The sequence below is a fragment of the Diadema antillarum genome, unplaced genomic scaffold (genome assembly GCF_040938485.1).
Source record: "Diadema antillarum isolate AM-2024a unplaced genomic scaffold, OU_Dant_1.0 seq00000322_RagTag, whole genome shotgun sequence".
Classification (NCBI taxonomy): domain Eukaryota; kingdom Metazoa; phylum Echinodermata; class Echinoidea; order Diadematoida; family Diadematidae; genus Diadema; species Diadema antillarum.
In genome coordinates this window covers 584401-609635 of record NW_027271341.1, presented here as the reverse complement: position 1 = coordinate 609635, position 25235 = coordinate 584401, and the positions used below count along the sequence as shown (strand labels likewise).

The window sequence follows — 25235 nt, the reverse complement described above, 5'->3', positions numbered from 1 at the left end:
AAACATATATGTAGACATTTAAATTTTGTATTTAGGCTACCTGGCTGAAAAGTTATAAGAATTTCAGAAAACGGCAGCCATTTTGGACGCCATCTTGGATTTCGGTACTTGCGTGCATCAACATCTCTTGATATGTACTTTATTGAGTTCTTCATGCTTTAAAACATATATTTAGACATTTAAATTTTGTATTTGGGTTCTCTGGTTGAAAAGTTACAAGAATTTCTGGAAATGGCGGCCATTTTGGACGCCATCTTGGATTGCGGAAAACGCTCAAGGAGGATTTATGAGGACTTTTAGTATGTTATTCTAGACATTTTTCTGGACTTATCCTGAAAAAATCAGCTTGTTACCAAAAATGTCCAGGTTAAAACTAATACTCTTGGACTAAGTGGCTTATTTTGTAAATTGTATTTTTTTTTTTTTTGTATTCGAAAATAGTTACTTTTTTCTGTTACATATGAATCAGTTCTGGATAATATGTAGTACACATTATGTCTCAAGTGACCCACATGTTACAAGCCCTTCTTTTCAGTGTTTCAGTGGGCCACTAACTATATATATATATTTTTTTTTTTTTTTTTTTGGTCAATTTTTAAGTGTGCTTTGATATTTTGGTTATTTAATAATTGTATGATAGTTTATTATACTTCATGATACTTCAGATATGTATTTTCCCAAAAATGATGAAATGACAATTGTATAATCGTATAATGTGTACTTTGTATTTTTTTTTTTTACTATTTTTTTTTTTTGGTGAACAAATGGAGATAAATCTCGGTTGAACTGAACTGAATTGAATATTAGGTGGAGTGCAGCAGGGCCACATCAAATTTCAGCATAGACTGCACCCACCAAAACACTGACTAACCTTTTCAATATACAGAGGGGTGCAGATTTGTCTTGCATGCATGTCATACTTGGCTTGAGACAAAGTACCTCCATGAGACAAAGTTGGGCTAGACTATCATATAGCATTCCCAGTTTCATCCAACTATTAGCAACCACCATGTTGCATTCTATGCACCGACAGGTTTTGACTTTGCCTTTTAATAGTAAATGATGTTTCTGATGTTCCTAGGCTCTGAGAAACCTGAAAAATATGATTCAAATTAATCTAATATCATGCTCTTTATTTTTATGCCTCCACCAAGAAGTGGTGCCAGAAGCATTATGTTTTCGGGTTGTACGTCATCCTTCTGTCCGTCCGTCCGTCCGTCCGTAATGAATTTTGTGGACAGCGTAACTAAAAACCCTTTTGAGGTATCCTAATGAAATTTGGCTTGTATGTGTATTCGGGGGTGAAGTTGTGCCTATCAACTTTTGGGTGCACATGCTCGAGGTCAAAGGTCAAGTTCAAGGTCAAATGCGTAAAATTTCACTATTTCCACCATATCTATGCAATGCCTGAAGATATTTTCTTGAAACTTAGTGTATACATGTATTACCCAATTAAGATTCTCTGGTAAAAGTTTGGGGTCATGAGGTCAAAGGTCAAAAGGTCAAGTAAAAATATTAAAACTTCACTTTTTTCTCCGTACCTTGGAAATTGTTCAAGGTATCTTCATGGAACATAGTATATATACATGTACTGACTGGCAGTGATTATCTAGAGAATTTAGGGTTCATGGGGTCAAAGGTCAGGGGTCAAAGGTTGAGGACAACACTTCAAAATTTTACTATTTCCCTCTTATTTATGCAATGCCAGCAGGATTATTTCTTTTTTTCTACACTTGGTGTATGCATGTATAACCTAATGGAGATTCTCTGGAAACTTTCTTTTTTTTCTTTTTTTTTTGCCTCAAAGGTCAAAAGGTCAAAGATCAAGGGAAAGTACTGAACTAACTTTTTCCTCCATATCTCGGAAGTGGCTCAAGTTATCTTGAAACTTAGTACATATCTTAGTACATATTTATGCATGTTCTTCCTGACAGTGATTATCCTATGAATTTTAGGGTCAAAGGCCAGATGAAAATGGTAACAATGTTCTTTTCAATACAGAAATTGCACTTTTTACCCAACTCAATATCTTGAAAATTACTCAATGCCTCAATGCATAAACTTATGAATGGGTCAAAGTCAAGTTAAAGTCCTTAAATCCCCAAACACATGCTCTCCTATTCTCGTCCAATTAAACCTAGGTCAAGGAAGGTGAACATTCAACACATTCGTGACAAACTTGTCATTTTAATATTTTGCCAATTTTGTGAAAATGTAATCACACATTGTCCATATGTACTATAGACTTGTTAGGAGAATCATGCATTATGGCCTAGGCATACCAGTCGCCTTAGCAACATTTCTAGTTAAGATTTAATTTCCTGTCTGAATCGTTGAATTAAGAAAATATTTTGAATTTGTCTCATGGAAGCTCTTTCAATTTTCCTCTTTGCATAGCAATGCGTGTGCTTTGTTTGCTTGATGTGTTGTAGGTCACATCCAGAGCAGGGTTGTGTACTATCTGATGAACATCCATATCATCCCTCGCACCATATACCTGACCAGAGTAAGTTGAAAACATCTACTTGTTTTAAAGTAAGTTTGTAATTTGAATGTAATATGAATGAAAGCTGCTCATGGAGCATTTGTATGGTACAATTCAGTCCCAGGTTTACAAGTGTATTCAATCACTGTGATTGATAAGGCTGCATCATTCCATAGTTTGTTAATAGAAACCTAACAACAGTTGAGAGGTGAGGGTGACCAGCTCTTGACGTATGACTTGTAAATCATTCTAATGTGAAGTGAAAGGTTATGCTTTGTCTTCATGCATACTGGCTGATGTATTTTTATAATTCCAAGCCATATAAGGCTCGACATTAGCAGTGGCCTGGTGGCCTAGGAGAAATGTATTTCAGACCACCATCACTAAAGAAATTAGATGTTCTGGATCAGCCCACCAAAACTTTGTGAGTACCAGTATGTTTTTTTGTGTGTCCCGAAAAGGGAGGAATAACTCACAACTCGGTAAATGCATCATTTTCAGCTAGATTTTGCAAGAAACGTCTGCAGAACCCCGCTAATCACACTTTATTTTTTGACCAAATTTCATTTACCTAAGAATAGAAGTAGGTATACCACTTTGTTGAGTATGATAATTCTATGAATACATGGTGCTATTGAAAAAGTAGTTTTTATGCCTCAAGTCAATATTTGACATGTTAGATTTGGTAATAGTGAATTCAATCACTGTACGTGGTATTTTAAGCCTTTATATCACACCTGTCAGTTTTCACATACATGTAATTATCATGATCATGCCCCCACCCACACATACAGGATAGTGTGGGGAGGGGGGTATACAGGAATCATGCTTAGATTGGGTGGCCAGGTGGCTGGTCAGGCGGTTGTATTGTCCGTTGCACAATCTTGTGGATCTACATGTGGAACTACTCCCTCAGTATATCCCCACCCGCACATCATTATCACATTCCATGCCTTGACTTGTTAGTGGCAATTTTTCATAAAAATCCAACAAAATGTTGTGGATTGAACTACTCTAGCAGTTTTAAAGTAATTTAGCTGAAGTTTGGCACATGCAATCAATGTAATGTGTAATTGTGCAAGACACCTTTTTGGGGGAGTGTGAAGAAATCTGTTGCCATAGCAACAACAGTTTTTATACAAATTCATACAAAATATGTGGATTGACCATACTCCCTCAGTCTTCTGTATTTAACTAAAAATTTTCAAAATATGACTCAAAAGATTCAAGGTGTTGCACAAGGTGTTGCCATTCTAACAACATCTTTAATGAAAATCATGCAATAATATTGTGAATTTGGTTAATTCCTTCATATTTTTTTTTACCACCTGACTTGAAATTAGGCACATGTGATTGCTCCAGTTATGTTAATGTGCAAACTACATCTTTTGTCATTGTTGAAAAATGTATTGCCATGGTAACAGCATTTTTTAGTGAAAATCACAGAAAAATATTGCAGACTTCGCTAACTCCCTCAGTTTTTGAGTATTTGGTTGCATTTGAGCACTCTGTTGAGAAAGCGTACCTCATGTGTTATTCTTAGAGGGGTCACGCATTTTGTAGCACAAGGGTCATTCACCCGCTGTACTTGAACTACTTACAGATGTCCCAAACAAAAGAATGAACTGGTTGCATTATGATGAATGTGCCTGATACGTGCATTCTCACATGCGAACTTTTGGCTCGCTTTTGGTACTCTTTGGAGCACATTGGGAAGTGGTCCACTTTTGACTCAGTTCTGTATGGTAGGGTACATTTTAGGAGCGTTCGAGTGCTCCTCTGGCGCGGGTACAGTACGTTACAGTTTGCTTTGAATAGGAAAGCCCCTGAATGCACCCTGTGACTTGAAATTTGGCACATGTGACTGCTGTAGCATGAAGATGTGCAAACTTCATCTTTTGTCATTGTTGGGCAATGTGTTGAAATGGTAGCAGCATTTTTTAATGAAAATCATGCAAATTACCAGTGGATTTAGCTAACTCCCTCAGTTTTTGAGCATTTGACTTGAGATTTGGCACATGTGACCAATATTATATTTCAGATGTGCAAAACACAACTTTCAGCAATGATGAACAATAAGATGTCATGGTAACAATATTTTTTTTCAATATACATATATGTAAATCATAAAAAGATAGAATGGATTGAGCTATCTCCCTCAGTTTTTGAAAATTTTTGAACAAATTTGGCATGTGTAACTGGTATAGTAGGTAGATGTGCAAACTTCATCTTTTGCCATTGTCAATGACTTGTTGGCATGGTAACAGCATATTTTATATAAAAATCATACGAAAATTTTGTGGATTTAGCCTCTGTTTTTTCGTACATTTGAATTGAAATTTTGCACATGTGACCAGTGTGATATGAAATTATGAAAACTTCATCTGTTATCATCATCAAACAATGTGTTTTCGTGGTAACAGTATTTTTTAGATAAAATCACAAAAATCTTGTGGATTGTGCCGATTCCCCCACTTTTTGGACATTTCACATGAGATTTTTGCACATATGACCACTGCAGTTTAAGATGTGTAAAACACTTCTTTCGTCAGTGTTTAAAATTGTGTTGCCATGGTAACCACTTTTTTTAAACGAAAAAGCATTTTTAAAAATGGGATTGAGCTGACTGTCAGTTTTCAGCATTTGACTTGAAATTTGGCACATATGACTCCTTATACCATGTACAGTAGACATGTAAACTTCTTTTGTCAATGTCAAAAATGTGTTGCCATGGCAGTAGCATTTTTGTAATGAAAATCATACAGAACTAGAAAAGCACTCTGAGAGTGCAGACCTCCGCCAAGCAGCTACTTTCCACTGATGATCTTGCTCTTCCCAAAGAGATTTTTCTCCTCTCCACCACTGGGGAAAAGCTCTTTGGGCTCTTCCATAGAGATCAGTGATTTCCACCCATACAATTGTAGGTACATTCATGCTGAAAATCGCCCGATTTCCCGATATAGAAGACTTTGTTACGTCATAAACCCTCGGCTGCGCGGTGCGCCTCGCCCTAGCAGAAACTACAGCACGCACTTTAGTGCGCATTTGAAAATCTCAAAAATGCGCAGCTTAAACTCCCAAGTTCATTGACCCTACCTGTCAAAATATCAAAAATCCTTCATAAATTCCCCAAAAATTATCAGATCACTACCAAAATTTAATCATTTGTTATTTGTGTCATTCTCAACCTTTCCTGTCAGTTTCATCAAAACCCGTTCACTACTTTTTTAGTTATTTTGCACATGGACAAACAAACAAACAAACAAACAAACCAACGGTAACGAAAACATAACCTCCTCCCTTAGCAGAGGTAATTATTGTGCATTAGGTTAGCTTACTCTCAGTTTTTGAACATTTGGCTTGAGATTTGGCATGTGAACAAAATTATTTTTTTTAAATGAGTAAAATATTTCTGTTGTCAATGTTGAACATGCCATGGTAGCAGCTTTTTTTTTTTTATTGAAAAGCATGCAACATTATTGTGGATTGAGCTACTCCCCTCAGTTTGGAAGGGGGTATTAGTCACATTCAGTGATAGTTGTAGTTCAGAAGTGTGTAATGTTTTTCTTTTTTCAATGTTTTTCTTTGATTTTTTGGTCACCAAATTTCATTTTGGGGCCACCTAAAAAAGAAATGTGATTATTTTGGTGGCCCAAATGGGCCACCAAGTAGAAAAAAGTTAGTATTTCCTTGTGTAAGAACTGATTGGACGTTTGTGTTAAATACACCTGGATGATCAGGCATGTAAAGTAGTAAAAGTTGGTGTTGCCGTCACTTCATCGATGTGGAGGAATAAAGACGATTCTTTCTCATGAGTAAATTCCTTGAGCATGAAGCACTCCTGTAACAAATCATGGTCTTGAGCTGTCTCATATTTCAAGAATAAATCATAGCTCCAAGATACATGTGAGAATGGAATACTCCTCAATTAGTGTAATATCCACACTGTTGATGACTCATTTGTAAGTTGTACTCCTGCCTTTATTTGCAAACTGAATCCTTTCTTCCCACTATCAATAAGCATGGAGAGAGCTTGCACAATCAAAATGGACGCATTGGAGGCGACTCAGACCTTTCTGAGAGAGGCCAGCGGTATGCCAAAGCCCTTGGCGAGTATATGCAGGCTCAGAATCTACAGGACCTCAAGGTCTGGACCAGTCGCCTCAAGAGGACTGTTCAGACTGGGTCTTGCATTGATGTCCCTCTAGAGCAGTGGAAGAGCCTCGATGAACTTGATGCCGTAAGTGTGATACTGTATTTGAGGGTGTCTAGGGTGTCTGGTGTGGCCTGTGTGTAGCTATAGCATGACCATTTCAAACCAATCTACCATAAGTTCATCAAATGCATTTACACATACATGGGACTGTGCATTATATTCCACCTTTCTACAATGAAAATGTGTATCTGACAGATAGTTCTGCATGACCTGATGGAACTGACAATCTTTCGGGAATATTACCAGCTTTGGTAAATGACCCATTTCTTATTAAGAGCTTACTGCAATGTGTGCTATAATTGTCTATGAACCACACAAAGACAGTGTAAGGAGATGGCTGGGAGACTCCCGTAGTTCGCACACAAATTAATATACGCATGCATGTATCATATTGATACACAACTCCACAAAAGCCTAACATGCCCTCTACCATACCAGACTTGAAAGGGGGCGGGAGGGAAGGAACTCTGGAAACCAAAGACTGTACCACACTCACATTCCTTAAAGTGAAAACAAAGTTCTGGTAAGGGCTTGAGACCCCGTCTGGCACCATTTCATATTTGCTTGCAATATATTGAAAGAGTCTACAAAGAAACTTACCTGGCTGACGCGGGTTGCCGGAATGATGAGTCATTTTGGAGTATTTTGAGAAAAATAATAAAAGTCCGAAAACCGACTTTTATTCCAGAAGACTCCAGACGAACTTGGTCTCAGGGAGAACTCAACCCTATTTTAGACAATTTACATGCAGTTCGTGATCGCCATATTCTACTGTATAATACCAAACGAGGCCTAACTGAACAGACAGGAAAGTGCGTGCTAATCCTGTACAAAACAAATGGACAGCGCGCGGTCCTCAAGCCTATACGCACATCACCTCAGTTGCTGAGACTAGTGGTCTTTGAAGTTTTTATTGTTGTTTATCAAGTGTCTTTGATTGTTTTTAGAGGTGCTTGATAGGTGCACACTAATTTTGCATGCGCGCCAAAGAGGTTTTCGATGCGCGCGTTGTAACAACTCGGACCATTACTGCGAGTAGCCAGAACGCAAAGCGCTACAATGTAGTTTATACAGGCCGCTCCCATAGTACAACACTGTACAATCCAGAGGGACAACCAATACAACTCAGCCCGCCGTCAAAGCAAGGCCGAGTTATCCCCGAGTCCAAGTTTAGCCTGACCCCATTTGGGTAAATTCTGAGACTGAACCTTTTTGTTAATATTTCGCATTTCTTCGTTATCCATCGAATATCTTGTTATTATAGCATTGTTCCGCACATTTGCTAGGCATACGCTCACATTTGGGAGCGAAATTTGACAACTTTTGCAGGCGTACCAGAACTATGTTTTGGCTTGAAGTGCCAAACAGAACATTAAAAAGAAGTACCACAAGTTCATGAACTCCTTCTGCAGAACGTGGGTAAGAGCAAAGAATTATCTAGAAGGTCGCCTAAAGTAAAGGATATACACTATTAAAAATGCTACAATTTGATTTCTTTTTAGTTTACATAGTCAAAGCAAGAATAAAGGCGGTTTAGTTATGTGTCTTAAAAGTTGATATTTTAAACGCTTAATGTATCAAATCATAAGAGCAGTTAAATTGCATGTCAAATGTAAAATACATGTACAAAAAGAATATGCGCTAAAATTTCAATTAACTAACTTTCATCTCTGTATTTAGTCTGAATGCTTTTTCAGTTGCTTTTGTGATCAACAGTTAACTAGTTTTTATACTCATAAGTAGCACCTGTAGATCACCTTGTCAGGTGAATATTCACACGTCACATGCATTCATTGTAACAACAAGCTGGAAGCACATCGCCACAAGTGATGCAAGCATCTGTTTCACACATCACACTGTACAGCAATAGTGATAATCGCTCTGGTATTAGGACATTGGGAATTCAGTACAGGAGAAATAGGATGTCTATGGAATTAAGTTTTAAATCCATGACAGGTTGAAAAAGATGATACTTTGTGTAAAATTATACACTTTGTCGTAGCAAGGAGTGAAGTTGCCTAACACATGAACACAGTCCTACTTCTCCTATCCAGACATGTTGGGACTAGTGCTCAGACATGGGTTTTTCTTGCCGATCAGTTATTCGCGGAAAGACATTGTTGGAAGAGACAGTGATAAACTGACCTCAGGTTGAGTCATCCTTCAGCGCCAAGAATCAGATAATTGATCCACACTCAGCTAACATAACCATTGGATCATTTGAAGCTACCCAGACGGTACGATATCACTTACAGTCAGCCAGTAAGACAGCTAAGAGAGTATTTCCACAAAAATAACTTCAAAGAAGCTCCCATACATCCCCTTGTATGTAAGAATTTCAGAAATGCCTGAAAAATGCAGAAAGAGGTACAAGAACGAGTAAGAGCAAAGCGCAGTCAGAAACCATCACAACTAAATCTAGCAGAGAAGAAACTAGTAATAAGTATCAAAGTGGAAATTTATGCAGGACACTGCAGAGACAACAAAGCGCTCCAGATTATCCCATATCAAGCAAGTTACAAAGCAAAGCAAGCAGAGGACTTTATAAGGGTAATTCTGGTTGTTTGAGCTAGTAAATTCAACACATTGTGTATGGTATAGTTCTATTTTTTACTGTTCAGTTTTCATTGTGCATTTCGTCACTTCTTCAAACTGAAGTGGAGATAAAATGGAATAAGTATTGAGAAAATTTATTATTGATCTTATTTCTAAAAATCCCTCTTAGATTAGATGGAATTCTGAGAAATTATTGTTCTCTGCACAGTGACATATCACATTTGTTTCTCCAAAATCCAAATGACTTTATGTGCATGCATTTCTCTCTTGCTTTCTTTAAAATGTTTGTACATACATACATGTATCATTGAATGAATATATTATGAAGCTAAAGATCTTATTACAGAATGCTCCAGATTGCATGATTTCAAACCCTCAAATTAAAAGAAGTCCACACCGTGGGAGGGGGGCAAGCCACCCTCCCCCCGCTTGGTCGCTCCGCTCCCTCGCTTTGGTTCTCAAAACATTTTCGGTGGTTTTTCTAACATCAGTTTTTATGCCTCCGCCACGAAGTGGTGCCGGAGGCATTATGTTTTCGGGTTGTCCGTCCGTCCGTCCGTCCGTCCGTCTTTCCGTCGTAGCGTCCTTCCGTCCGTAATGAATTTTGTGGACAGCGTACCTAAAAACCCTTTTGAGGTATCCTAATGAAACTTGGCATGTGTGTGTATTAGGAGGTGAAGTTGTGCCTATCAACTTTTGGGTGCACATGCTCAAGGTCAAAGGTCAAAAGGTCAAGGTCAAATACATAAAATTTCACTATTTCCACCATATCTATGCAATGCCTGAAGATATTTTCTTGAAACTTAGTGTATACATGTATTACCTAATTAAGATTCTCTGGTGAAAGTTTGGGGTCATGAGGTCAAAGGTCAAAGGTCAAAAGGTCAAGTAAAAATATTAAAACTTCACTTTTTTCTCCGTACCTTGGAAATTGTTCAAGGTATCTTCATGGAACATAGTATATATAGGCCTACATGTACTGACTGGCAGTGATTATCTAGAGAATTTAGGGTTCGTGGGTCAAAGGTCAGGGGTCAAAGGTCAAGGGCAACACTTCAAAATTTTACTATTTCCCTCATTTATGCAATGCCAGCAGGATTATTATTTTTTTTACACTTGTTGTATGCATGTATAACATAATAGAGATTCTCTGGATGCTTTCTTTTTTCTTCTTTTTTTTTTTGTTTGCCTCAAAGGTCAAAAGGTCAAAGATCAAGGGAAAGTGCTGAACTAACTTTTTCTTTCATATCTCAGTTCCGTGGCTCAAGTTAACTTGAAACTTACTACATATTTATGCATGTTGTGCCTGACAGTGATTATCCTATGAATTTTAGGGTCAAAGGCCAGATGAAAATGGTAACAATGAACTTTTCAATACAGAAATTGCACTTTTTCTCCATACCTTGAAAATTACTCAATGCATAAACTTATGAATGGGTCAAAGTCAAGTTTAAGTCCTTAAATCCCCAAATACATGCTCTCCTATTCATCCAATTAAACCTAGGTCAAGGAAGATGAACATTCAACACATTTGTGACAACTTGTCATTTTAATATTTTGCCAATTTTGTGAAAATGTAATCACACATTGTCTACATGTACTATAGACCTATTGGGAGAATCATGCATTATGGCGGAGGCATACCAGTCGCCTTAGCGACATTTCTAGTCATGCCTGTATTATGTTAATCAGGTGCTGAAGTTGAGATGCAGTTTATACACAGGTGTGGCCTATATGCTGGCAAATACGTATGGTACACATGCAATGATTTCCATTCAGTACTGTAGTAGAAAAACAAATTTGTAGCATGGAGAATCCTAAAGTAGAGGTACATTAATTCAGATGTTATATTTTGATATCTGTTTGTGGATACGTAAAAGGAAATTTGAGGACAGATTTACATGACTTTAATTTTTTCTAAATGTATGGTTATTTGTTTTCCCGACTTTACAGGGTGTGTGTGATGGTTTGACATATGAAGAGATACAGTCTAGACATCCAGAGGAATTTGCTTTGAGGGATCAAGACAAGTACCACTACAGATACCCAATGGGAGAGGTTGGTACCTGGTACTTGTCTATCTTGCTACATTATGACAATGTGTTCATGAAAGTTAGAGAACATGTGTAAGGCACCAAGATACAGAATTAGTGTTTGCTTGTATCCAGATCATGTTTTAAGAGATAGGAAAAACCATGTTTCTTCTGCTAAGGAGAGGGTCCTTTAGATGTTGTATGAGTTTGTCACTCTTCACATTTGAGCTCCTATCATCTGCTTGTGTCATGGATCTGTAGGATATTAGTGTTCAGCTACAAAGAATCATATAGATAAGTTGATTGTTCTTCAGAAAAAAGCTGTAAGGTATATTACAAATTCAAACTATAGAAGTCCAAGTTTGCCATTGTTTATTCAACTTCATATTTTGCCATATGAAAAATTAGTTATCTTGAGTTGCTTGATTCTTATGTTTAAGACACAAGGTGATCCGAAATCTTTCATGAAGGATGCGTTTGTGTTAAATTCTACCGTTCATGCTTATAATACGCGTAAAAGTAATCTCATTCATCAACCCTTTGTAAGAACTCAAACTGCCCAAAATTCATTTGTATATGTTTGTATTAGAGAATGGAATAATTTGCCATTGAGAATTAGGTCAGCCTCAACACTATCCAACTTTAAACGTACATGTCGCATTTATTTTGAGGGAAATTTGTAAAACAAGAATTGATCAGGGAAGCTGAATTTAAAAGTATAGTAAAATATAAAGTATCATTCTGCAATTTCATGTGAACTACATGTATGTGCATGAGCGTTTTTGTGACACGTGTTTGTGTGATGGAATGTGTGTGTGTGTGTGTGTGTGTGTGTGCTTGTGTTGCATCTGTCCTATGTAAATATGTTACTATTATACTTCTTGTTAATATGTTTAAAGTTTAAAACTTTAGTTTTTTTGTTTTATATGTTTATCCGGGACCCCTTTTTTTTACAAGCTCTGCTTCTTTTGGGGTCCCAAACCATTCATTATTCTTAATGCTGTATCCTTTTTTAAAATGTCAAATGTTTAATGAATTGGTTAAATAAACTTGAAACTTGAAACTTGAAACTTGAAATGTTTATGCCATAATCATAGTCTTGTTTGATAAAACTATTCAAGTGTGGCCATTCTTAGGTTCTCTTTCATTTGTTATCTCTTCAAGTCTATATAATACTTGCCATGCATATTGCTTTTGTATTCTTGTGTGAGAACACAGTACCCTTCTTTACTTTAACAAGAGCACCGACAATCTGGAACAAAATTTAAAATGGGCACATTACTATGAAAACAACTCCATTTGTGCAATTTGCCATATGCCATGTCTCAATAGATTACATTAATTATGGGTTGGGCAAATACCAGTTCATAGCTGGATGAGTACAAGGGTGTGATAGCAGAACATTTGTATGGTTTTCCCATAGGAGCACATTTTTCCATTTATTCATATGAATTATTCTTGCATTGAGTTGATTACCTGTGGGTAACAGAGTACTGACTACCTTAAACAGGATCAGAACTATTACTGGCTATCAGCTGGAAACTCAAATTCTTGTAGATAAAACTCCTGTATGGTAATTAGGAGGTTCTGGATTTTAATTCCACCTAAGTATGTATGCCAGTGATTTATTGATGTTTTTATTGATTTATTGATGTATTGATTGTGATTTATTGATGGATTGATTGATTGATTGATTGATTGTCAATGAAGGGCTGTTTGTCAATCAGTCACAATTTTTTAATTTATTGAATAATGGCAAACCGAGAAGAGTTGCATAGTTAAAACCCCATACTGCATGCTTTAAAGGTTTTTCTTTAGGAAAGTCAGCTTTACTTTAGATAATACAATCTAAAAATGCAAGCAATGTAGTTGACAAATGTCAATTTCAGTTCAGTATGCACCGTAAGCTTTTCAGTGAAAAAGACTTTTCAGTGAAAAAGGCTGTTCTTTCTCATTTTGAAGGGACTGGTGCACAAGTTGTGAATAGCATAGATCATTCAGATTGTCATTGAATGTGTCATTTATGTTATTGCAGTCGTACCAAGACTTGGTCGCAAGATTGGAACCTGTCATTATGGTGAGTTGTCCAGCTTTATTTATTTATTTTTTTTGAAAAAGCATGTGATATTTACTGTAGATAAATACAAACATGCATGTAGACATTTCGATGTAGCTATTGTAGCTAATATAAGCTATGTTTTGTTTTTGGCAAAACATTTCTGTGGCTTCTTGTGCTTTTGATGGTGTATAGATTTGAAAGGGGTAGGATTGATGGCAGTGTACATTGCAAGACAACATCAATCTCTCTTTTAGCCATATGTCATATTAGTGTACTTGCACATTATTGATGGGCAGCCTGCAAAGGTTCTGAGATATTGGCATGACACTCACTTGAAATGGTTTCAGATGAATACAGCTGCCTTTTCAACACTTTTCAAGCATTTATTTATTTGTTGCATGGTAGACTAGAAAGCATATTTTGAGAAGCTACATTTGACAAAACAAGAGCCATGACTACATGATGGTACTTGGTTTTATGAATGATTGTACAATGTGCTATAATAGGGTAGGAATGTGACATAGCATGACATTAGGTTTCAAATAGTTTCAACACAGACTAAGACAATGTAGTTACACTTGCATCTTTTAAACCCAAGAGAATAATTTCATTACCTGGTAGATGTGCCCTGGGGACTTCACCTGAACACATGTAGGATTTGGTCTTTGATTATTTGACTAAAGTGTGCTTTTCAGTTATGTACTGATGTTTTTTAAGCATACATGTAGTCATCCTGTTGATTTTGTTGTGTACACAGGAATGATGATGAAACTGATAAATGTGATATAAAGAACTTTGAATATATTTGGTACTGGTTTGAATCATTCATTTTTATTTGAAAATGGGTAGTTCAATTTATTTGGTTTCTAAAGAAACATCCCTGTAGAGTTTAAAATACTAAGGTACTGGCATCCCACTATTATATTGAATGTATCTTTTTAATATCAACTGTACTTGGAACATACTCTAGTTATATAGCAGGACACTTGGATGAGCTTACTGTAATAGTATATTTTAAAATGATATCTTCAGTAAGATTACCTGCTGCAAAATTTCGAAGCCAGTATTAAACGTTCACTGTTGGGTTCTGGCTCTTAATATGATTACATAAAATGTGTAGATTATATAAACTTGCATGTAATCCTTTTCCTATAATTAGATGTGTATGTTCTTCATATTTGGCACTTCATTGAGCAAATCTTTCAAAAATCAATGTTTTGTTATGTTGTATACTTAAAAATACACAACTTAGGTAGAGCTTGGCTTGAGAAGGCACATATGGCAGCATTACTGTTTGAAGATTTTACTCTGTAGTAGGAATTTAATCAAACTGATAAGTGCGAGTCAAGGCTCCATTCACAAATCATGCAACTAGAGGATCATATGTTTTTATGGTATAAATGTGTGTTTATGTACAAAATAATTGTGGTCTGTCCACTCATAAGAATGATAACTTATGTGTCCCCATGATACAGGAATTGGAGAGGCAGAAAAATGTTCTCGTCATCTGTCACCAAGGCGTCATGAGGTGCCTCTTGGCCTATTTCCTTGATAAGAACTCTGGTAAGAACTCACAAGAAGTGTATGCACTCCTCATGCTATGAGGACTTTCATGGTATGGTAATATATCTGTATAGGTATACCGTGAGACTCCTACTGACCAAAGCAAGATTTTTTTTTCCCTCTTATATCACTGATTCTGGTCCTCACCTGTCCCAGGGGATATTTGACCATACTCTTTGATAAAAAGAGATCAGGTTGTTGGCCATGTATTCAGTTCAAACCTGTGTGGAATTAACTACCGCCACAGTTTTTATAATGGAAGTGATTTTGCCCCTCTTAAAGAGAGAACGCTGTTCTAGGATTTTCTATAGCTCAGTTGGTAGAGCACCAGTAGCAATCCACAGGGTCTTGGGTTTGAATCCCGGTGGAATCCCATTTTCTTTCCTCAATTTTTCACTAATGAATTACATTCATATCTTGTCAGTTTCCCTTTATGTGCTAGTTATGAAGTATTCGTAAGGGCATTAAAAAAGCTGCTGAAAATTCCTAATCCAATAGTATGGGCCAGTGGAGTAGATTCGAGTCAGAATGTGCATAATGTCATATTGTATATGATTCTGCTGATTTGTCATTGTATCATTCTGTAGACCAGTCCCTGCAAGCCTAAAACTTGCACGAAGAATTTGGTAACAATATAAAATCAGTTGACAAACATTTTGCAGATATGTAAGAGAGGTGTAAGGTACCTGCAGGTAGACCTCACTAGTCTTGGCCAAATAATCATATTTTACAGTAAAACTGTTTTCATAAGCACTAAGAGTATATTCTGTTATTCTGTGACATTGCTGTTCATGCTTCCTGCGTGCATTATTAACTCTCGCCGCGATGCTCTATGGCTTTTTTCTTTCGAGTTTCCCGCACATTTTGACACCAAATTTGTGACGCCCGGGGGTACGGTTCTGAAGTTACATAACTTTTTGTACATGCACGTGAGACCGAAAATGGCTCAAAAATGTGATTTTGTGTACAAAGTCAATACAAATTGAGTTTTATCACATGGTTCATATGAATATGCTTATTTTTACTCTCAATGGCTAAAATCAATTTGTTTTAGTAGTATTATGCTTCAAAAAGGGTCTGCCACAAATTTTGCTGAAAAAACAACAAAAACAAAAGGTCGAAAAAACAAGGAAATACATAAGAAATTCATAAAACAATAAAATAAATAAGAAATTAATTTTGATACCAAATTTTTTTTCTAGTACATTTGCTAAGAATGCTACAAAGAATATCTAGACCAAAAATGAGCACTTTTGGAGCTTTATTTACTGATTTAGATAAAAAAGTCTGATTTCTTGCATAAATTAGCATAATTGATTGCGATGTTATGCATCATGATGTCAACTAAGTGAACTGGTGTACAGTGTGCAAAATATTCATAGTGAATGTGCAGTTGAACCCTTTGGCTGCAAGCCGTATTTAAACTATATTGTAAATTTTCAGTATTAACAACAATAGATGCAGAGTGAATGTAAATTTTCAGTATTAACAACAATAGATGCAGAGTGAAAAAATCATAATCAACATGTAATTAAGTATATTATATGATACAGATGTGATCCAGATTTGGATTCTTTCTCCACTTGCACTAGCATCTTGGTGGAAATCTACATTTGTTGTACATCCAGATCACTTTTAAAAGGGACCTCCACGCTAGGAAGAGTACTGGTATCTTTTCCCTTTTTTAAGATTCATTCCAGTGAAACATCAATAGCTTTGCTATGATGTCTTGGATAAGCAGTTTAGTTTTATAGTAATTTTGCTTTGGTGTGATAGAAATAGGTTTGGAAAGTTTATCAAATGCAGAAAGAGATAAAAGGTCAATTTTTGTGTGTTTGTGTAATTGAACAAGATCAGAAAACTTCAAAATGGATGTATGGAGTAAGTACTTATGGCAGATATTGGGATGAAGTGACGAAGCAGTTACAACCCAGTCAACTATGTGCTGCAGTTGACTTGCTCTAGTTATTTTCTGTACTTTATTAGACATCTGATGGATTAATGCTCAAAGTGTTAACATCCTGTCATGCCTCCACCATTAATAATAAAATCCCAATACAGTTGAACCTCTCGTATCCGGACAAGTCGGGACCGGGGCTCATCCGGATAAGGGATTTGGCCGGATATGGGAGACTCAATGCTTTATACATGTACACATACATACACATGTACTGATGTAGCCCATTGTAGTACCACATGTAGTAATGTGTATACTGCAACCTTTTCATTGTTACACTCAGTAACAGACCCCAAAATAGAGGTTCGTGTTTGCAAGAATGAAATCATTTTCTTTTATAAATTCTTGGGATGATTTACCTAAATAATTATTAAGAAATGTATCTAGTATATGTAATTCATTGTGTTTGTGTAGGAGATCTCAAGGAGTTGGGAATCCCCCTTTCCTCCCGTATTATCACAAAAAAAAATCACGGCGAGATTGCGTCCGTATAATAGAGAGATCCGGATAAAGGGAGGCCGGATAAGAGAGGTTCAACTGTATACCAATTATGCTCTGTATCACTACATACAAATTCAAAATCTTGTGAAAAAGGCGCATTTTAACCTTTAAATCTTGCATAAAGAAAAAGGACCCCATTTGTGGTTAAAACACAGTAACCAATAAAGATCAGCTTCCAGTGTTTTCCTTCTGTAGCGTCTGTCTCTCTTACCCAGCACAGTCCCATGCAAAACTGTGCATGAAATCTGCTGACCTCAGAAGTCGTCGCAGTGACAGCAAGCTACAGACATAACAAATTGCACAGCATGTACAATTTGAATATAGTATTGTATTACCCAGTATAAAGTTTCATTGTATCAGCAGTTACATGAGGTGTTCATGTTTTCAGCACCTTGAACTGCCTGTGCTCAGCAGCTTGTAGAAATCACTACATCAGTCCCAACAATTTACAACCCCCCCCCCCCCCCCCCTGTAAGTGATCTTCAAAGATTTTAGAAGAAGTTAATACAATGAATCGGTAAATTGATGACTCTTGTTTCAGGTTTGTTCATGGCAGACTCGGGGGTGTCCCCCTCCCCTTGGGACCAAGGGAGTGGGTTTGGATGTGTCCAGATGGGGACTTAAGTTGTACATGTTCATATTTTTCTTGAAAACCCCTTGATGAATGTTCACCAAACTTGGAAGGTGGCATGCCAAGATGTTAATATCTCAAGTTGTTCAATTGGACACTATGCTCTCCTTTGGGGCCCCTAAGGGGCCAATCCCCCTCCCAATATTAGGGAACTCTCAATGATATTCATCTCTGGAATCAGAAGTGATAGAGCTTTAAGTCTTTTTTTTTTTCTTCCACACTGCATAGTCCAACCTGCTATAAAGTACAGTGTACTTGGCAGGTATTTTTACCAGTGTGATAAAATATGCAAATGGACACCATGCCCCCAGCTCTCAAAGCTGCCCCTGCCCAAAGTTTCCAATGTTCTCAGGTAAGAGTCTGCAAGAATGCATGGAAGGTGAACTTGCGATACTCAGGTGAGCACAAGATCCCCAGGTCTCTTGTATATTTATTCTATTAGATTTAAAGTTAAATTACATTTTCATAAAAGTCGATTAGGTAAAATAACATTAACTGCTGTGCACACACATACAATGTAAATAAACAGAAGAATGATCAGCTTTAATGCTGCCCTCACTTCTGCTTTGGTGTGGTGTTAATCAACTTCAATGTGAACATGTATAACAAGCTGTTGGTGTGTGACCTGTGCGAGACAGTGAGCATAATGTGAAGACAATTTAAGCCTCGACTGATGCTAGATCAGTGCGGAACACCGCCTCACATCAGTCGCGGCTTAAATCTAATGACCAATGTGAATGCGGTATGGCAGTAGTCAGCTAATGATATGATGCCACATGAGCAGCAGGAAAAGATTGATTGAGAAGATTAGAAATAAAAGAACAATTGGCTGCCTGAAATGGGGTTAAGGATCAAAGGTCAAGGTCAAAGATAAGAAAATGTAAGTTCAACTACCATTTTTCTGGTCATACATATACTTTCACTGGCTAAGACAAGTAATATTGTTTAGAGTATTGGAAATAAAAAAAAATGCAAAATTGTCTTTGTGCTGATATGGTTAAAAGCTTGATCTGTTGTCAGTCATCAAGATCAATTATCTTCATAGAAATAGAAATGAAGAATCATGTACTTATAGCATATTGTAGTGTTTGCATGAGAAGCAGTCACACCCCAGTCAACTACACTACAGTCAAACTATTCTTTTTAACTGTGCTTTAGCTGCTTGGGTTTGGCTTGCCTGGTAACTTCCAGACATGTTTACAATATTAAGCTGTTACATGTTTTCGAATTTATTTGTATTCAGAGGAGCTTCCGTACCTGAAATGTCCACTCCACACAGTCATCAAACTGACACCTGTAGCATACGGTGAGTGAAAAAAAAAAATGTGGAGTTAGATATGTTCCTTATGATCTTATTTTTATGTTGTAAATAACTCCAATAATGTAAAACTGAAAAAGTGCTTTCTTGATACTTTGAAAGAAATTGGTATTTGTAATCTACCTTTGTGGAAAATTCTCCCCCCCCCCCCCTCCTGAAAAAAAATAAAAAAGATCCTGGCTTCTTCCCATGCATTCAAGACATGTTTTTTTTTGTTTGTCGGACAATGCATTGCAATGGTAACCATAATTTTACCAAAACCTTGTGGATTGAATAACCTCCACAGTATTTAAGCAATCAATTTCAAAATTGGTATCTGTGATCGTCTATAGTACATGCAAGACACTCTTTGTGTTTGTACTTGACAAAGCGTTGCCATGGTAACTGCATATTTTCTTCGAAATCTTGTGGAGTAAACAACTTCCACAGTTTTGAAGCAATTGAAATCAAATTTGGTAGGCTTTATGGCCTTGAGGCATAGATGTGGAACACATAATTTTTGTGTTTGTTGGACAGAGCATTGCCATGGTAACCGTAATTTTACCAAAACCTTGTGGATTGAATAACTTACACATCATTCAAGCAATTAAGGTCAAATTTAGTATGTATGATGATCAGAAGGTGTATAGTTATGCAAGACACCAATGTGTTAATATAAGAAAAATGTGTTGCCATGGCAACCACTCATTTTTGTATCAAATTGAACCATTTAATCTATGAAGGTAAAATTTGGTGTGTATGATGCTCTTTAAGTGTAGTTTTGCAAAATGTCCTTTGTATCGGACAATGCGTTGCCATGGTAATTGCATGTTTTTTTTTTAAATCCTGTGGAGTGAACTTCTTCCACAGTTTTCAAGCAATTGAAACCAAATTGGTAGGCATTATGGCCCTGAGGTATAGATGTGGAACACATAATTTTTGTGTTTGTCACACAAACCGTTGCCATGGTAACCACAGTTTTACCAAATCCTTGCAGATCGAATAACTTTTCCATCATTCAAGCACTTAAAGTCAAATTTAGTATGTAGGCTTGTCATGCTCTAGAAGTGTAGTTTTGCAAGACACCAATGTGTTACTTTAAGGAAAATGTGTTGCCATGGTAACCATTCATTTTTGTATCAAAATAAACTATTCAAGCTATGAAGGTCAAATTTGATGTGTATGATGGTCTTTACGTGTAGTGATGCTGGGGGAAAGCATGTTTCCATTTGCTGTAAGTTTTATACTCGGTGTCAACTCTGTAATTGTACAGTAAACTAAAATTATTCTGTTCCCAATTCGACAAGTGCACAAATTTGGTATTAATGTCATTGCCCTCATGACATCACATACTATAAAGCAACACTAGGGGCGGGGGTATTAATCACCTTCAGTGATAATTCTAATTTTGCCAGATATTTGGCATGAGTGGCAGAGTTTATTTAAAAAAAAAAAAATCACACCACCAAAACTCATTGTTGTATCTTCACATTTACCCCCATACAGCTCCAATTTCCTTTTTTTTTCTCTGTATATGTACATATCTGGTGTCCTAGGTGATGTGGCCAGTCAGTCCTGTTACAAAGCCCAAACCATGGTTTTGAGTGTATGCTCTTCCACCGATTCGAAGTTAATAAATCATTTTCATGGATAAAGCTGCTGTGAAACAGCTTGGGTGTATTCAGTATTTTTTTTTTTCTGGCATTTACATCTACAATTATTTGTCATATTAGCAAAGTTGATATGACTGGTGTTACTGCTGAATCAATGGTTTATCAGTACTGGCTATTGTATATTGCCCTGTTAAACCACAGTAACCCACATAACACACACAGACAGATAAATGTGTGAACTCCTTTATGTGGGGAATTGTATACTTTACATTGACAAATGCAAGTCCAGTTATGCATAACATGCAACTCTTGTGAAAGTTGAATATTGCTCAATTTGAAGTACTTTATCCACTGGCAGTCTCTGGGTTAAAAGTTACATTATATGTAATTTTAAGTCTCCAATGTAGTTTGGAAAGTAAAGTGGTAACATCAGTTCTTATAGAACGGGTAGCAAGAATCCTGCGATCTCATTGGTCGAGAGCTATGTTTTCATTTATACTGGCTGCATGCTGAGTCATAGTGGTAAACATGTTTATCGCGCACTTGTAACAAAGGTTCGTGCATTAAGCAAGCGTTCACGCACTCAGTACGAGACGCCTATTGGTTAAAACAACCATGCATCAGTATTTACTGATGCATGGTTGGCCATGCGTCCAGTAAAAACTGATGCATGGTTTTCGGGCTCTCGTCTCCGGCGAGCCAAAAGGAAATGCATCTAGTAAATTTGTAATCGGGTAACATGATAGAAAAATGGGTTTTTGGCAAGAAAATTACCCATTCTATAAAACAGATGACGCACATGTCTTTTCGTGTGTCAGTCGGAATATAGTGTGCATGCGGTAACTATGGAATTTAGCCTAAACCCACTCGGCTTCGCCTCGTGGGTTAAGCATTCCATAGTTACCTTATGCACACAATTCCGACTGATGTGCTTAGACCTGTGCGTCATTTGTATACTGTCAGAAATGAAAAAATATATATTTGTAGAAAAATGTTTACTGTCTTATGACAGGTTGCAGAGTGGAGACAGTAACTCTGAATGTTCCAGCAGTTGACACCCACAGGCCCAGACCAGAGGTGAGATTATTATCTTAACAAGCACTCTTTGCTGCTTTTAGCTTTAAACTTTGAGTTTGCATTAAAGATATGAGCAAGGAGTGTGAAATGTATGTCCACAGCAGGAAGACAGCAAATGTAGTACTGTCATGCTTTTTATTTTGTTTGCACTTTCCATCTTTCATCATGCTGTCATTTACTTAAAGTATTCATTTATTTAATGCATATATATATATATATATATATAATATGTATTCATTTTGGGGGGTTGTAATTTTCTTGGTGGAGGGCCCATTTTTCTACTCAAATTCTGTTACAATCCTCTGTCTTATGACTTCATTCTTGACATTTAAACAAGTTCACAATACTTATTCTTTGCACTGCATTTGATATATTGGGCATATTCTGGAATTCAGCTGTGTTTCTATTTAACTCATATTTCATAGTCATAAACACATGTACACAAAAGATTGAGACTGGTGATATATGTTATCTCACTCACAGATTAGACCGACAGTAGTTAACCTTGGCTTTACTTGGGGTCAGTGATCAATATATGCAAGTGCTATCAAGTTAAGATTGTTAATGTTTCTCTTCAGTGTGACAAGGATTTTAATGCCAGATTGTCCAAACAATGTTTTATGGGACAAGAGACAGTTAGCATGTGACAGCAAATTTGACTGAACCATTTTTTTTGGGGGAAAAAATAGAACTATAAATTGAATATTTGTGAAAAGAGTAAAAAATGATTAACTCTTTGAATGATCTTGTTTCATGCATGTATCCTCTTTGAGCTTTTATTTTGGTCCCATCATAGTTGAAGCATAATCAGGCATATTTGTGGTGTGTATATCACTTCTGCCTGTCACCTGACAGTATGCCTAGTATGCAGAGCCAACATGTATCTTAAGGCAACAAATTGCAAAACACTTACCTTGGTCTAGTTGGACATGCCAGTCCTGCTGCTTTGATGGACCCACCTGCTTGGAGCACAGTGCCAGAAGAATGCACTACTGTATACGTCGAATATTTCGCGAGGGTTTTATTTTCGTGATTTATGCAAGTCGGGTGCTGCATCATGTATTCGCAAAATTTAAGACACGCGAAAACATTGACTCTAATCCCGATGTGAATGTTACGTACGCATGTACGTTTCTCTGTTCAGTACAGGACTCCGCGATCGCGAATTTAAGCACTCGCGAAATCGTTGGGAATTTCCGATTTGCGAAAATTTAGACTTGCAAAATATATGGCGTATACAGTATTCCTCAATTTACAGCAATATGGTTATGGTGGATGTTAATGAGATGGTGGAAATATTGTGTATCAGATTTGGTGTGGTGTGAATATGGTTTTGATCTCCTGGATCATTTGGGATCATTGAGGTGTCCAAAGGAAAAATCCATGGGCATATCAACCTGCATTAATGTAATCCATTTGCAACTCTTTACCCAAATTCTAATGAGTGCTGAGATCAGGACAAGATACACTTAATAGCAGCTGTTGTGTGTTTTTAGTTGGGGGAAAGAAAAAAAAAAACATGTTTGAGGGTGCACAAACGTGACACCATGCAAGAGCTCCCTACATGAAAAGATTCTAACAATTTTCATTTTCCAATTTTGTTTCCCCCAAACAGAAAGTCCCATCCATTCCAAAGGAGACATCTGATAATCAGTGACCCAAGAAGGCTTCCTCAATTAGGCAGCAACAGGAGATCAAAACAACAGTTGAATCATTCTTCTGTAGCCAGCCAATGTAGCCACTAACCACATGACAACTATAGGCATCTTAATATAGTTATGGTGCTGCTCTTTAATCATACACATTGTAATGATTTAGATATTGAATGGTTGTGAAACAAGATTTAAAATGCTCTCTGTCTTCTCAATGAGTTATGCTTTCTTCCTTTGGTCTAGTGCAGACTGCATCCTTTAGGAAGCGTTCCCTCACTTTTCTCTTTGTCAGCATTGGCTGTAGAGGCATACTGTGCTGTGTGTGTGATGCAGATGTAGATGCATCATTACTGGTTGTATGTGGCATTACAGTAAATCAGGTATACCTCTTAATTTGATTTTTTTTAAATGCTTTGCCTGACACTACTTCATTATGCGGAGACAATTGTACTAGCTTTCACAAGACAAAAAAGGAAAGAGGAGTTAAATTCAAAGTGCCCAATGTTAAAGAGGACTACTGTGACATTGCATAATTATGTAAGCAGTCTTTTTTTCCTTGGTTTGTAATCTGGCATGTTATTACAGATGCATCTGATACAATGTTTAAAGGCTTCCTGAAAGCCAGTTGTGAATCTGTCAAGTCCCATTTCATGATTATGTCTGCTGATGTGAATTCCAGCATGTATTTTAGCAAATTATATATGAAATGTCTTTTATTATGATCAGATTTTCCAGATGTTTTGTACCATTTAAACTCAACTTGTCATCAGTAAAGTCAGCTGGCCTAAGCGTAACAGTACATGATGGTGCCAGTGTGTCCTTGCTATAACAAGGCACACCAGTTCATAAAAGCAAGACAGGTTTTATATAGATTATGTACAGTGCTATTCCACACCTTTTCTTGCCATAGACCCAGTCCAGGAACACTTTTGACGTAGCAACAACAATCATTATTGACCTTTCTTGCTATTAGCCATGTTCAGACGTATTTGTAGTCCGAGTGAAATTTTATGGCGCAGCAATTAGAATTCAAATATATGCTTATCTTACCACGACCCTGTGTCCACACGACGGTCGTGGGAAGAAACTCCGACCAATTTACCACGGCCTTCGTGGGGATCACCGTGGAGGGTCTGTGTAACTTCCGGAAGTGGTAGCGCCGCGCACATCAACCATACCATTGTTTTTTACTAGCGGCATTCTCCATTCTTGTTGATGAGAATTTCTGAGCGCTAGCTTCTCCGTCGCGATCGACTAGGTTAGAGTATTGCGTGCGCACGTGTACTCGCATTTGACTCTGAAGTTTTACCTAGGTTGTATGTAAGGTTTGTAAGGTCATAGGTACTCCGAGGGCTTGTCGGCACGGGCAGTTTACTCCGATTGGCTAGTCGTGGGAGCGAGATACTCCTGAAAAAACTCAGGAGTATCTTCGTCGGAGAAAGAGGTCGTGGTAAGTTCGTCCGACCAGAGGAAGTTACCTCGACCTTGTTCAGACGGGCACTACTCCGACCTTTCCTCCGACCTTCCCCCGACCATGTTTCCTCCGACCCTTCCTCCGAAGTTACTCCGACCAAAACTGCCTCTGTCTGAACGCA

At 37.2% G+C, this 25235-nt stretch overlaps 1 protein-coding gene across 1 annotated transcript in view; it reads left to right on the top strand.

Moving 5' to 3' along the window:
* LOC139730618 (6-phosphofructo-2-kinase/fructose-2,6-bisphosphatase-like) overlaps positions 1-25235 on the top strand; it is a 148974-nt gene that overhangs the window by 108379 nt on the left and 15360 nt on the right. The window contains exons 9-15 of the mRNA XM_071641474.1: positions 2433-2506; positions 6507-6725; positions 11211-11315; positions 13326-13367; positions 14825-14912; positions 19245-19307; positions 21924-21988. Of these exons, the coding sequence (XP_071497575.1) occupies positions 2433-2506; positions 6507-6725; positions 11211-11315; positions 13326-13367; positions 14825-14912; positions 19245-19307; positions 21924-21988 (656 nt within the window). The remainder of the gene's footprint in view (positions 1-2432; positions 2507-6506; positions 6726-11210; positions 11316-13325; positions 13368-14824; positions 14913-19244; positions 19308-21923; positions 21989-25235) is intronic.